At 34.7% G+C, this 15,411-nt stretch overlaps 2 protein-coding genes across 5 annotated transcripts; one reads left to right on the top strand and one right to left on the bottom strand.

The window, feature by feature from the left end:
- Window positions 1–7,303: 7,303 nt before the first annotated feature.
- LOC104886858 (nicotinamide/nicotinic acid mononucleotide adenylyltransferase) lies at window positions 7,304–13,701 on the top strand. Of its 4 annotated transcripts, none has more exons than XM_010671388.4 (10): window positions 7,317–7,571; window positions 7,933–8,065; window positions 8,710–8,783; window positions 9,014–9,099; window positions 9,773–9,856; window positions 11,310–11,394; window positions 11,545–11,624; window positions 11,819–11,920; window positions 12,010–12,068; window positions 12,153–13,701. In XM_010671388.4, exons 1-10 carry the CDS (start codon window positions 7,532–7,534, stop codon window positions 12,253–12,255), a joined length of 846 nt encoding a protein of 281 aa, XP_010669690.1. In that variant the 5' UTR covers window positions 7,317–7,531; the 3' UTR covers window positions 12,256–13,701. The 4 variants fall into 4 exon arrangements, with proteins under 4 accessions (XP_048493960.1, XP_010669690.1, XP_010669696.1 ...); XM_010671394.4 differs by having other exon boundaries at window positions 7,318–7,571; window positions 7,929–8,065; XM_048638002.2 differs by having other exon boundaries at window positions 7,318–7,571; window positions 7,910–8,065.
- Window positions 12,729–13,538, bottom strand: LOC104886848 (nuclear transcription factor Y subunit B-9). The gene has a single exon (XM_019247990.3). It carries the CDS (start codon window positions 13,536–13,538, stop codon window positions 12,750–12,752), a length of 789 nt encoding a protein of 262 aa, XP_019103535.1. The 3' UTR covers window positions 12,729–12,749.
- Window positions 13,702–15,411: the final 1,710 nt, after the last annotated feature.

The raw sequence follows: 15,411 nt of genomic DNA, 5'->3' as shown, positions 1-15,411 counted from the left end.
GATTTTGGAGGTCCAAGGGCGAGCCTACATATTAGTGCCCTGATTAAGTTCAAGTTTTTTGAACGTTTTATTTTTCGGTCTAGACCAAAAATTTATTTTTTGGTCCGAAATTTGTGAAAGAGACGTTAAGATAAGGAGGTAAGTACTTGATCAGTTAATATGTCAATCAGAAAACCCAAAAAAAAAATTGAAAAGATACACAATTAAATAATTAATAAAGAAATTTCAAATAAAGTTACAACCATCGAAAGACTAAAGGCGGAAAAATTTAACCTGGACCGAAATAAAGTGATAAAAAATAATTGAAATTTATATTAGATAATATCAAAATTTTATTAAAAAAAATTATGGATTAAAGGTCTATTCTTTTTAATTAATTTGCTTTGTATTATTTTAATAAAATATTATGAACTACTCTAAACTTATTCAGAACAAAAAAATAAGGGTAAAATTAAATTTATCATTTTGTTAATAGTTTAGATTACACTTATTGATTAGAGTAAAAAGATCCGTTTCTCTGTGGATTCGACCCTACTTCCCTATCTACTTTAATTAGAGACTTAGGTTATTACTTTTGATTGGGTGATATGACTTTAGCCTGTCAGTTAGCAATCTATATTTGCTACATAAATGTCTTATTCACGCCGCTTAATGGATTAAAATTTTTATCAACTCATAAGTGAGACAAGTAGGTTGCAGTTGCTTTTTTCATCACTTAACAAAGACAATGGAGGAAGAATATCAGATTGGACAACGTTGAATATTTCTTGTCCAGCACAAGTGCATACTCACTCTCTAACTATCTCAATAAATCCACAATCTAGTGGCTGTTTTGGCCTTCATAGATTAGAAACTCTATAAGAACTACTCACCAAGTAATGGCTTAAGGAAAACTAATAGTCTAGATATTGCAATTTCACAAATCAATCTGCTAACATAAACCTTCTCCAAATCAAAATAAGATTCCAACCAAACTCTAAATAAAGAACCCAATCTGAAGATAAGCTCTCAAATTATCAACAACAACCCCAGAATTACTTCGAATTATTTATATAATTAAATTAAATGCACAAAACAATACATAAAAACAATATTTTACAAGAAATTACTTCGAATTTGTGTTTATAACAACCAAATAAACTACTACCAACAATATCAAATCATCATAAACTGCATTTTTGAACAATTTCAACCAAAAATTTCAAGCAAATTAGTGTACTTCAATTTAATTAATGTACTTCAAATTCGAACAATTTCACACAAATTCACAACAATTTTGACCCATTTCAACCAAATACGCAGCATTTTCGAACAATTTCAAGCAAATAAATGTACTTAATTTTCGAACAAATTCAAGCATACATATAGCAATTTCGTTCCAACAATTCAATAGGTAAACCCGCACTCACAATTTCGAACCACCAAAATTCACCTTCTTCAAATATAAAGGGCTGCCTGCTTTCCACGACCTACTTCTGAACGCCACCAGTAGCAACGTCCTTCGCCGGCGTCAATTACAGCAGCAGCAACAACGACCACAAGCCCCACGACCGCCGGCGGGAGTGATTTGGGCCGTCAAAATGTGGGAGGGTTTAGGTATGAAATTTGGGAGGGAAGAAAATTTGGGTTTTTTTTAGAGCAAAATCATGGATGAGGAGTATATTGAATTGAAATCGAGAAAGAGGAGGAAAAAAAAACCCTGACATTTCATTTCCAATTGGGCGGCGGTTTGATTGGGCGGCGATTCAAACCACCGCCCATATCCTACGTTAGATATGGGCGGCAATTTGAACCGCAGCCCAATTGAACCGCCGCCCAATTATTTATTTATTTTTTTTTTGAATATTTTGGGGTGCGGTTTGGTTTGAACCGCAGCCCATATACAATTTCGAACCGCAGCCCAAATGCTTTTTTCTACTAGTGGACTCACACCGGAGCTGGACTGTCCCGCCTCATAGACTGAATCAGTGAATAATCTACGAGGTAATGGATGAGTAGGAGTCCAAAAAAAGGAGGCACAAAAGACATGCTTGAAGCCAAATTGTGTAAACCATTTGTTGATATGGAAAAACCAGATACGGTAGGAAGAGAAGCAACGATTGATGCTGTGACTTGAGAAGGCACAACTGTACAAATAGGAACCATAGAAGGCTGTGAAAGCTGCTAGGTACATCAATGGTTGACACCGATGGAGAAGAAGACATTGAATCAAGCACGTAAAGGAGAACGTAAAAAAAATTAGGGTTAGGGTTTTTAGAAAAATTTGTTGGCTCGTGATACCATGTGAAAAATAATAATATGAGGTTCTACCCAATTAGGGAACCCTGACACTCATATATATATTAGAGGTGATCATGGGCCGGGCCGGGCCGGGCCTCGGCCAAAAAAATTTGCCCATTGGCCGGGCCTGGTCTGGGCCGGGCCTAAATTCGGGCCGAATTTTTGTGTCCAAAGCCCGCTATTTCGGGCCGGCTTAGCGGGCTTTTGCGGGCCAAAACGGGTCGGGCCAAAAAATAGACTGAAAAGTCATTTTTAGCTTGCCTAAAGCACGCCCAAAAACAAAAACAAAAAACGACCGGGCCGAAAAATTATGCCCAAAAATCGGCCCAAAAACGGGCCAGGCCAAAATGATCACCTCTAATATATACTACCTCTGTTTTTATTTAGTTGCAACGTTTTGACTTTCACGCTTGCCAATGTGCAATTTCAAATCGTTTTATCTCTAATTGTATGTAAGTAAAAATTATAAAAATTTGATATTATGAAAGCTTACATCGAAACGAATCAAACAAGACCCCAAATGACTATATTTTATTTAACATATAAATCAATAAATGTGGTCAAATAAGAGAACATGAATAGTGCAATTTGTCAAACGTTGCAACTAAAAAGAACGGAGGTAGTATAAACGAGTAATAATACACAATTACAAGAATAACCTTAGGGTTACACTGTTACCAACCAAAACCCACCTTAACTCCGACCAAAACCACCGAAGTTATATTCTTTGTTGTTTCCTTCTTCGTATCTTAAATCTTCTTCTCTTTATTGTTTTTATAGAAATTCTTTCTCAAATATGAGTAATTGATTTAGGAGGATGAAATTTATGTTGATGCAAAAAGTTGAGGTTGAAGGAGGAGAGAGAAAATGAAATTGGTGTTGATAAAAAGGTTGAAGTTAAAGGAGGAGAGAGAAAATGAAATTGGTGTTGATGAAAGTGGTTGAGGTTGAAGGAGGAGATAGAATGAATGGAAAAATCTGATTTTCTTGGTGAAATTAGCAAGGAGATTAGTTAGATTATAAATTTGATTGATGTTGGATGAGTATACTGATTGTTGGTTTAAGTTTTATGATAAGGGTACTTTGGTCTTTTTATTGAATTTTTTTTTACTAAATAAGGATAGTTTGTAACTTGTTTCACATAATTTTAACATCCCTTTATAGTTATTGTTGCAGATAAAAACTAACGGAGGTAGTATAAAACTATATTAGCCATTCAAATGAAAAATCTGCAGTATAATATTTATGTTAAAAAAACAATTAAAAAAAATACAAACTACACATTTTCAATATCTAAAAAACTTGTAATTGAACAACCATATTAAACAAAGCACCACAACGCATAAAATACATATATTTTGGGTTCTGATACAAAATTAATAAAGGAATATTTTGCCATTGTGTTATATAGAATGGACATACAAGATACAAGATACAAAACTTTATTTTTATTAGGTAGTTTTTCACAAAATTTTGATTTTAATAGGTACTTTTTTCCAAAAAATTAAATATTGATTACTTTAGAGTTTAAATTGACTCATTACAGCCTCATTATTTATGGTCTTCAGGAAACTCCCATTGCCTTTTCCTACCAGCTCATTTTTAAACTAAAGAGATTTTGTTTATAAAACCTTAGTTTTTGCAAACCATGAGAAAAAACGACTTAGATGATGAAAACAAGAACCTACTCCCAAAGCTCTTATTGGCAAAGCTCTTGCCATGGATAATTTGTTGCATAATAGCCATAAAAGCGAAGTAGCTGAAAGGTGAAGATTAATAGCAAAAGCAAGTTAGAAATATTTTCTTTTAACAACAACAACAACGCCCCAATGCACATGTAAATTATTGTTCATAAACCACCTTTCCCACTCTTAAAAGGGTAGGATGATGCATAGTTTATAGTACTACGTACATCTTTTTTAAGTTGATACTCCTTGCAACTATACAAACGTTGTTCAGTCCGCCTTTTTACGATCTCCAAACCATCATATTATTGTTTTTTATTAGTAACTGATAACATCTGCAACATAAGAAAGACTTAAACAACACATTTGAGTATGGAGGTATTATCACTAGTCTAAACAAAAACTAATAAGAACAGTAGAGGAAAATAGAATCAGATAAAATAAATTGACAAAAATTTAGAAGTTTGCAAATTAATAACTATCATCAATGTTAAAAGGCATACGCACCTAAGGATTGCATCTAACCAGCTCCATATATCCGCCTAAGATTAGATAAGTAAGGTAAAAAGTAAGATAAAAGTCATAAAATTATTTCTAGAACCAAAATTATCCTTTTATGCATCAATCTGATTTATATTGCCTCTCTTTTTGACTCTAACTATTTGACCTTCACCTGGAGCAAATGGGAATCATTGGGATGTCCTTCTATAATACCCTCAGGGGGTGTTTGTTTAGGGGGATTAGAGGGTGGGAATGAGATATTATATCCCCATGGGTATATATCCCATGTTTGTTTGAGGGATATCTAAATTTTCATGTGAAGGGGAATGGGATTAAACCCCTCTTATCCCACCAAAATAAGACATGGGAGGGGGCAGGTATTAAGGAGGGGGATTATTTCTAGTTATGTTAAAAGACTAATTTACCATTCATTAAAATATACTTCACCAATATTGTTTGCTCTTCTTTTACTATCCTTCATTAAAATGGGTAAATTTGTAATTTAGCAATATATTCCCTAATTAAGTACCTCATACCAAACATGGGATAATAATATCCCCAACATAATCCCACTAACATACCAAACAAGGGATTGGGATATATTTAATGAATTCCCACCTTCTAACTCCCATTCCCAATCCCATCCTCTAATCCCCAAACTCTCAATCCCTCATACCAAACGTCCCGTCAGATTCACCAAACTCAGTAACAAACCAACTCATGGATCCCGTCACAATGGGTTTTCCTTCACAATTCTTCAAAACACCTCAAGGATTAGATAACCACCTACAGGAATTACACTCCTTAGCATAGCAAACAACGGAAAATGAGAGAAAAAGGAAAACCAATTTTCATGGAAAATATTTTACACACTACCAAACGGAGCATGAATCCAACTGATTGTAACTGAATTGAAAATAAGATGGAGAGAACAGGCTAGGAATAATAATCCTATTTATATGATAATATTTAGAATTCTAACAGATTATCGATGTACAATAAGCTAATACTATTCTCATATGCATATTTATGTCAATGTATAAGTTCTTACTTTTTAATTGTTTGAAATTGCTTTAGTTAGATTAGTTTCATTTTCAATCAAAAATATCTCTTTTAAGCATATTATTTGGAAAATATTTTATGTGTACATTATATCTTATTATAAATTAAACAATCTTAAGTTTCCTTATTAGTTATTACACATAAATATAGATCAAGAAAGAATTGAATATTTTATAGTTAGCATTTTTTTAATAAGTAAAGGGTAGAACAGTAATTTTACGAGACGACACCGTAGCTCATCACTTTGCTTATATAATAGAGATAAACTCGTCAATTTATGTTACACTTTCGGGTGTTATGCATAAAAAAAAAATGAGTTTTGCTATTTGACGCCCTAAATTTTTTTACTAACGCCCTAAATACATTGTATTCTTATACGGTATTAGTACTTTACCTTTCGTGTTCCTTACTCGCATATTTTTTTTTTGAAAATAACATTAATTCATTGATTCAAAGTCATACGACATCTACAATAGAAATAGAAACTAGACAAATACATATGAAATTGAATAAATACAATTCTAATATGATAAAACCACGATCGTTGAATAGATCTAACATTTCTGAACACCCTCGTCTTTTACATCGTTGTCTGATGCAACCTTTTGCGAGGGGGTCTGTCGATCTTTTGTAGTTTTGAAGTAGAACTGGATTTAATTCAATTGATTGTAAATGAAGTCTTGACATCTGTTGCAACTCCGCACAAATTTCGATCAACAAATTAACATCTAGAATTACATAAAAACCCAAAAACAAAGTCTCAAAACTCTCACATGGAGAGAGATAAAACCCAATATATGGGTAGATATAACCCAATATATGGGTAGAAAAACTCTCAATTAGAGAGAGACTAAAAATTATTAGAAACATAAACATAAAAAACTAGTAACAAATGGAGAAAAGGGGGCTTACGAGTCCACTCATGGTACACCCGGGTGTACCATGAGCATGGTACACCCAGGGGCATTTTTGTAATTAACTAAAACTTTAATTTCCTAATTTGTTCTTTCCAGCAACTTTCACCACTATCATCATCTTCTTCCTCCATTTCTTCATCTGAATCTCCATGAAACCTTGAAACATGAACTGATTAACCGCAATTCGTATTAATCATCATCATCAACGGATCAATCTCTTTCTCTCTCCTCCATTTCATCTGCTTTCTAGTTCCAGTACTGTTCATTAATGGCGACGCGAGATTTTCGACTTTTTATTTTCATTCCAGTACCTCCCCTTATTCTCATGCTTCTTCATTTTCTCTCTCATGATTTTTCCCCAATTTTTTTTCGCCATTTTTCTTAATTTTAAGAAATTTATCATGATGATTGGGGGTTTAGGATTTTCGGACGCCATCGTTGCACATTTGTTCTATGTTGTTGTTTTAATCGTTGCTTATTTGTTCAATTGTTATGTTGTTGTTGTTGTTGTTGTTCGGTTGTTGTTGTTTCAATTCTTCTCTCTCCTCCTTCCAAATCTTTCAACAATGGAGATTTAAAATTCGCAAAATAAAAAAAAAAAAGAAATTTCCAGATCTGAAAGTGAGGAAGATGATGATGATCAAATGACAAAGATTGCTCATTTGGGTAAACGTGTTTGCTCATTTTCTTAAATGAGTAAAACTACTTGCTCATTTTACTCATTTGCTCATTTGCTCATTTTGCTCATTTGATCATTTGTTCATTTGCTCATTTGCCCATTTTGCTCATTTGGCGAAAATAGCCTTAGGTGTACCATGAGCATGGTATATCCGGGTTTACTATAAATATTTCCGGGGGCTTACCACCGCCCAAAAGGATGATGGTAGCCCTTAAATTGAAAATTAGGGTTTTTGTGGGGAGGAGAGAGAAGAGAGAAAAAGAGGTTTCCTTACTCGCATATAGTCTTAAACTACATAGGTATATAGCCTATATGCGAGTAACACTCCAAAAAAGCTCACGGTGCCGGTGCCCAACTCATAAGCAAATTGAATTCCTTTAGAACCTTTGGAATCTGGAACCTCTCATATGTCATACGCAAAGCTCGAATTGCAGAAGCTTGTTCCAGGTTCTTGTTTTGTTCCTTAGATGAATCTACTTGTTTTGTTGCGGATTTTGGTGTGGAATTGCGATTTTTGAGATCTACTTCATGTGATTATTCATGCGATTGGTTTTATGCTATTTGTTTCATGAATTCAACTTATTTTTTCTTTCTCATACATGCTATCTCATGTTTTTAGTGATAATTTACATGTTATAAACTTATGACTCGAGTTTCTGGTTTAACTTCTTATCTCATCTTTGTTTCATGGAAGTAAATGATAAGAAAATTTATGTTACAATTTGTAGATGCGCATATTTGTGTTCACTTGTTGTTGTTTAATTTCATGAGATTAATTTTTCAAGTGTTGTGGCTGGAAATCATTAAGGAATGACCTGTCATCCCCGGGCCCAGGGCGGCCGCCCCACTTGCCCTGGCTCAGGGACGGGCCTGCCTCTGCCATTGAATAAATTGAATGTGACCTCAAGTATTTTGGACGTTTCATCAGCCGGTGCAACCAAGTAAGCAAATGCTAACTTTACTAAATTTAGTACTCCCTCCGTCCCATAATATAGTGTCTACTTCATTTTTTGTGGGTTAAACTTTAAAATCTTTGACCAAAAATTCGATCTTGTTAGATGCGCCTCAATGTGTAGTTTCATAAATCAATTTTTTATATTTTTTATTAATACGGAATCGAAGATATTAAAGGTTAAAGTTACGTCTTGGAGACCGTGTAAAAAAGAAACAAGCACTATATTATGGGACGGAGGGAGTAATTTACTATGTTCAATTTCTTTTGTATTTCCTTCATTTGGTATGTGGTAATAATTTTTCTGCCATCAGTTACACATAGCAATGCAAGTCTTTCATAACTACCTCAATAGTAGGGGGAAGTTTTGAGTATAATAACAGAATAAGATGATTTTTTGATTGGTTGAGACAGTTACACCAACATCACCCGTTTCACTGATATTGGCAAAAAGTTGTTTTACATTACTATTGTGCTTATCACTTGGATTGTTTCTATGCAATTAAAAACACATGGCAATATAAGCCAAAGGTACTTGGTGTTATCAATAGTTGATAACTTGATATTTGACCAAATGTAAGGCTTCGCATATTGGACCTGTACTGAGCTCCTTTCTCATTTTTTTCCCACTAGGGAGAAGACATATGTGGTTTTAGTTGCAACTGGAAGTTTTAATCCTCCCACTTTTATGCACTTGCGGATGTTCGGTAATGTCTTCTATGATCTTTCCATGTTGCCCTTGCTGATCAATCTATTATGATATTGCACCATTTTCTTCTTACGAGTGCCTAAGGATTTTAAAGTAGGTGAAGATTAGATTAGTTATGTGAAGACTCTACATTGTTCAGATTAGATTAATTATGTGAAAGATTCTATATTTTCTTAAGGTTTGAATCTCCTATCCTTTGTATACTGATAACCTCTATATTTTCTTTAGAGTTGGCTAGAGATGCACTGAGTTCTGAGGGTTATCATGTTATTGGAGCCTATATATCACCTGTGAATGATGCATATAAGAAGAGGGTATGTATCATTTTCTCACATGTGGTTGAGTATGTCTTTGGTAGAGAATCTAAATAGGTTTTCTATTGTATATTTGTACGTCTGATGCATCGCTTGGTGGCGTTTTGAAGTGTTAGGAAGGGCCTATGAGTGATACTGCCTTTCATGCTTTGGACAAAAAATAGTAGTCTGTTTATTCAGCAAAATGCCATTTAATGTTGTATGTGCACAACTGCTTTGATAGGACAAACTGTGAATGTGCAGATATACTTATTGAACTTTTCTATATTTTTTAGGTTAAAAACTATAAACATATTTGACTATCTTTAATTCATGAGCATCATCTATTTCTGTTACTATCTTTAATTTCAGAAGAGTGCTATGGTACGTATGTGACTCTGGAAATTTAATTTTGTAAAGCGTTAAAGATTTCTTACTGATTTACCTAAAAAAGTGTCTTCCAAAGGCTATCTTTTATTGGATTCAATTAAGGTATATTGGTAAAAATATTAAATTAACCGTAAAGGTAAACGAAGCTCATTTCTTTGAACTGCACAATAAACTAGGAATGGCAATTTACAAGCAAACTTTTGTGGGCAATAATTAAGAACATTGAAGGTTCCTGTTTACTATTGCTGATCACTGGACCAAAGACTTTAAAAGAAGTTCTAATGTAGCGTTTGTTTTTCTGTAGGGCCTGTTATCTGCTGAACATCGTATAGAAATGTGTCAACTAGCCTGCAAAAGTTCAAACTACATAATGGTGGATACGTGGGAGGTAATCACCCTTTCAGCTCTTTTTGTGGTGCCTAATAATCCTACCCCTCAGCATATTTTGCACGTACCCTCTGATAGCAATGTGAGATCTTGAGCAACTTCCTTTGTTCAGTTTGCCACTTATCCTACGGGTATAAACCTCCATAGAACGTCTAGCATTTGGTTATGAACTTTGATGAATTTCAGTTTCCTTTTGTAATCAACTTACAGCACCATATGTGAAGTAGGAGACTTTGCAGGGGCAGGTGTTGGTCAACAACTTCTGTTCTTATGTGACCACTAAATTGCTACGTAAATACTCCTCAAAAATTAAAGTCACTATGTTAATACATATTTCTCTCCCTTGCTCTTCCTCTTTTTTTACTCTCTTAGAAAAAATACCCCACCCCTTGGTCCTGTACTTGTGGTGGCAGAAAATGTGTATAAATTATAAAGAAAGGGAATGGTGTGCTTATGCCTTTGAAGAGTCACTTGATCTTTTGCTTGTATTGATGAATGACTGAACTACTGAAGCAAAATATTTATTTTCCAAGGACAGACAAGGAGACAGAGGAAGAACTAGAAGATCCTAATATTGACTGGATTTTCGCCTTTTTATGTCTAGACGAACCTTGATCCTATATCTAATAAAGAACAAAAGATAACGAAAATGTCTAACCGTTTTCTGGAGAGATCTTGGTCTTACATCTGAGTAAAACATTAAATCCTTTTGAAGTAGACGTGTCAATGAAAAAAAGAGGAGAATGGTTGAGTAATCTGCTTGAAAAATAATATGTTATGCTTACGTGATTGGCTGAAAGTAATTTTTACAAGAAACTAAACCAGTTGAGAGAAGAAAGTTTTGAATCAAACCCAATGTATAAGTCAATTCGTATGAAGTAGAGTTGTTAAGATACTTTTATTGAAGTATTGCCTATGTTAATTGTTAAGTAAACCAAATCAAGGCTACCTTTTGTTCATCTGATCCCTCTTGGGCTTTCCCCTTCTATTGTGCTTGTTCTGTTTAATGCTTCCATCCCGAATAACTTTCTTACACTATTGAAATCTTATGTAGTGTTCGATTAGATGCCAACTATTTTAAATGGTTAGTTTTTTAGGGGGTATGTACATGAGACTGGGTCCTGCCTACATTTGTGGTTCCCAATGACACTGCCTCCTAAAAATCAAAGAAAAAGAAAAAAAAAATTACGAATAAGTTGTACTTGTTCGCCACTAGAGAGTCTAACTTCTGGGGATCTTTTTCCTCTGTAGTTTCTTGAAGTATCATAGACTAATAACTGTGAGACCGAGGCTATTGTTTTACTTTGGCGACTGGCATCAACTTGGAAATTTATTTTCAATAACCCATATAGTTTTGTATATGGCTCTAGATATTACTTCTTAATTGAAGGAGAGGGAAGACTGCTCAACTGCCTTAGGCAATCAAATGATTTTGAAATTCTAAACTGTTACAGGCAAAACAAGCTACCTATCAACGGACATTGACGGTTTTATCTAGAGTGAAGAGCTTTTTGTGCGAGAATAGTCTTGTTTCACCTGGTAAGATTTCACCTTTTGCTTTCTTGCCTTGAGCATTTGGCAATCGACGTGATTTTTTGATTTCTTGATTGAAAGGTCATTACCAGTTTGAATCTTTGAGCACCGTTCTCCTCTATAGCACCTGTTAATATCGTATCTTTTTCTATCCAGGATCTCTTCGGGTTATGCTTGTCTGTGGTTCGGATTTATTGGAATCATTTGGCATTCCTGGTGTTTGGATACCGGAGCAGGTATCTTTGGATGCCAATTTCCATTACTTGAAACAGAATGCAATGCTACTTGCTTAAGATTATTTGTCATTATGTGTACTTAATTCAAGTACCTTTGTGTATGTGTATCTGTATGAAAACCTTTCAGCCACTATGACTACAGTTGATGGCAATGCATAAATGACTAGCCTCTACTAACAAGATTTTAAATACAGGTCCGGGCCATAATTAGAGACTTTGGCGTGGCTTGTATTCGTAGAGAAGGGCAAGATGTTGACAAGATTATATCGAGCAATGAGATATTGAATGACAACAAGGTATGAAAAACTCTCTAGTTCAGTGCACTTCTATGGACGGACGTCTAATATTAATTTTGTTTCTTATTATTTCAAACTGATTGTAACAGAGTGGTATTAAGGTTGTGGATGAACTTATATCAAACCAAATTAGTTCAACACGAATAAGGTGAAATGATCTGTCTCAGTGACCCTTGGAAGACAATCATATTTGGCATTTTAAGAATCTTACATTTGTAATTATATCTTACAGGGACTGCATCTCGAGAGGGTTGTCCGTGAAGTACCTAACAGCTGATGAAGTGATAGATTATATACGAAAACATGACCTATATCTGCACCAATCAAATATCTGACTGCAACCCAAAACCACAAAATATACACCTTCATTTCTGCTTACATCCGACATGATCAACCAACAAGTGCTTGGGATTAGCTGGTAAGAGGGTTATTCCAGCTCGATAGAGGTCTTGGATTCAAGTATTTGGAGCGCAAAGCACTTGTTAGGAGCTTTACCCCCAATTGGACATGTTCTTGCTTGAATATGGATTTATCAGAGTCAAGTAGGCTTTAGATTACAGGTTGTTTCTTCACCATTCCACACGTGACATGATGGTTTTCAATAACTCATTAATTTGTTGCAGAAAGTTTTGCCTCTGAGGTTGTGCTTGGGACTAATTCTGAAACTTTTTGTTTTCCCATGCTACACATATTACGAAAGAGAACAGAAGATTGAAAATTATACACTGTAATTAAACGAAATATGTCACTTTATTTCAAGCATTGGAGAGCGATACGAAAGGGTCGAGATTGACATGAGGAGTGCAGCTTCTCCACCATCCAACAGTTTTTACTTGTAATGACCATATGGATTATAGAAGTCCAGCCCAGCCTGAGGAGATCCAGATGGACCTAAACTGTCACTGCTACTTGGATCACCACCGATTCCGAGAGCCAAACTTGGACCACTACCTTCACTGGCAGTAGCAGTGTACAGGTGACTCATACTAATTGGGCCAGAACTTGTGCCTGATCCATCATGGTAGTTCCCACCATTATTGGCAGAAGTACTAAACATAGCAAATTGAGGATGAACCACAGCAAAAGGAGGCAAAACATTAGTTGTAGGAGTAACTAAAGTAGCCTCAGTGCCTATGTTCCCGACACCACGCCTAGGGATCAGGGGAAGCATCTCGCTCTCACGGTATTTTTGGAGATATATCGAAAGTGGCTGAACATAGTGATCAAACCCGAGCCTGGACATTGCCCCTATAAGATCTTCAGCTGTTATGGTCTTGCGATGCTCGAGTTGACAAGTCTCATTAGCTTCACTGGTGATGAAGCTAATGAACTCAGAGACACATTCCTGTAGCATCTCCTTGGCCTCGTCCGCCACCTTTGCGTGTGGGGGTAGGGCCCGCCTCATGATCCGGACCACATTTGCTATGGGCATGTAGAGCTCATGTTCGCGAAATGGGGCTAACGAGGACTTGGAGCGAAGGATTGGGGTTGAATGATTGGTGCGTAAAGTAGGGGCCTTGTTGCCAATGTTATCCTGGATTTGAGAAGGGTTTGGCATTGAGCCTTGAATGTTGTTGGTTGTCCTGTTGAGTCCATTAGCATCACCCACCAACGGCATTGGACCTGAAAATTAACATTCAGAGAAGAGGGAATTATCTTCCTATAGGATAGCCTAAACACACTTGCCCAATTCCATACAACATGCACAAAAATTTCTGATTTGTTCAATAATAAACAATTGTTATGATAATAATAAATATGGTAGCTGAGTATTACATGCATATGATGTATCTTGTGTTTGTTGTCCACATTTATTTACATGCAGATAATTAAAGAAATCTTTAGCAATTAATTAATTTTTTAATCGGTTGAAGACATATTCAAATATGTTATTTACTGGAAAAGAAGGATGGTTCATTACTGATTTACTTTTTCTTGGTCTGTATGCAAAGTTCCAAATATTTTTCCACTAAAAAGCTGTTATGAGTTATTTCTTTGATATATATGAGCCACAAAAGCAATACAGAGTACAAAGAAGGGGAGGAAAAATTCGAACATGTGACTTGTCGATCACAACACCTTAATTTTATCAATCTTAACTATTAGGCTAAGACATCCTTGATTGTTATAACTTATAAGTTATAAGTGATAGATAACATTGAAGTAGTTTCTAAAAGTCGATACAATTTACGCTGGCAGTGCTTTTCATTAAGTAACGTCTCTGTAGATAAGGTCAAAGAAAGAGAAAAGAGTGTTTAATGAAACAAGTGAGAGATAAAGTAAGTGCGTGAGATTGGCGTGGACAAATAATGAGGTGTTGCACCTGAATTAGCTCGGTAATTAGTAGTCAGATTGGCGCAATCTGTCGTAATTAAGGATACGATTATATTCATAATCATTTATGATAGCTATGTCATTAAACTATTAGCCAAATTTACAAAATAAGAAATATAATTCAATTTTATTTTGAAATATAATAAGAACTCTAGATTGATTAGTACAAAAGAATTGGATACTCATTGACACCTTAAAAAAAGGAAATTGCAACGAAATCAAATGGACTAATGTTTTATATTTCCTCGAACATTATTATAAAAAGTTGCGCGTTTATTTTACATTACTTGGTTTATAATTCAGGGGCCATAAGAAAAATGTTAATTTTTGTAATAATTTATACACGCCTCGTTAAATTACTATAGACGCCTTCTTATATATATTTAAAAAAAATTACTAGATATGTCTAATAAGTACTTCAATAATCTCAATAATGCGCCAATTAAGATCAATGGCATTAGTTAACGTCACAAAAACTTACCTTTTGTTCCCGTAAGATAGAAAAACAAGATGTGAGTTTCAACGAGGATATGCAAGAATTTTTTTTTTGTGGCATGCATGCATGGATTTCAGGAAAAAAAAAAATGCATTAGCAAGAACAATGAAGTGAGAGGTAAGTTTGGTTTACCAAGTTGTGTTGGAAAAAGAGGTGCAACTCTTAGCTCTCTATGGCTTAAACTCTCTTCCAAATATGTTAGAGCATTTTGATCATCAGCAAGTGATGGGAATAATAGAGGAGTAATTTGCATTTATTGGCTATGTAAAAATTTCCTTCTTGTATGTCTTTATTTTCGGATTTTCTATTCTGTTTCTTTTGGAAACGTTTTTTCTCTCCTTATTCACAACTGACCTATACGTTACTTTAAACTAGGTCTATAAAAAAATTGTGATATGAACTTTTTTGACAAATGGCGTTTCTAATAAAGAACACAATGTTGTTGTATAAATATATTAGAGAAACTAAGGTAAGTATATAACTTGGTAAGTGAAAGTAATGATTTTTTAGAATGAAAAAGTAAGATTACATTGAACTCTAAAAGTGTAATTATATTCCTCCGAAAAAAATTGTAATTATATCATTACAAAACTTTAACCTTAAATTTGACAAGTAAATGCATTTGCTTGATGTAAATAATATACAAAAACACCTATGTTTC

The sequence above is a fragment of the Beta vulgaris genome, chromosome 1 (genome assembly GCF_026745355.1).
Source record: "Beta vulgaris subsp. vulgaris cultivar EL10 chromosome 1, EL10.2, whole genome shotgun sequence".
Classification (NCBI taxonomy): domain Eukaryota; kingdom Viridiplantae; phylum Streptophyta; class Magnoliopsida; order Caryophyllales; family Amaranthaceae; genus Beta; species Beta vulgaris.
This window is presented reverse-complemented; position numbering and strand designations above follow the sequence as displayed.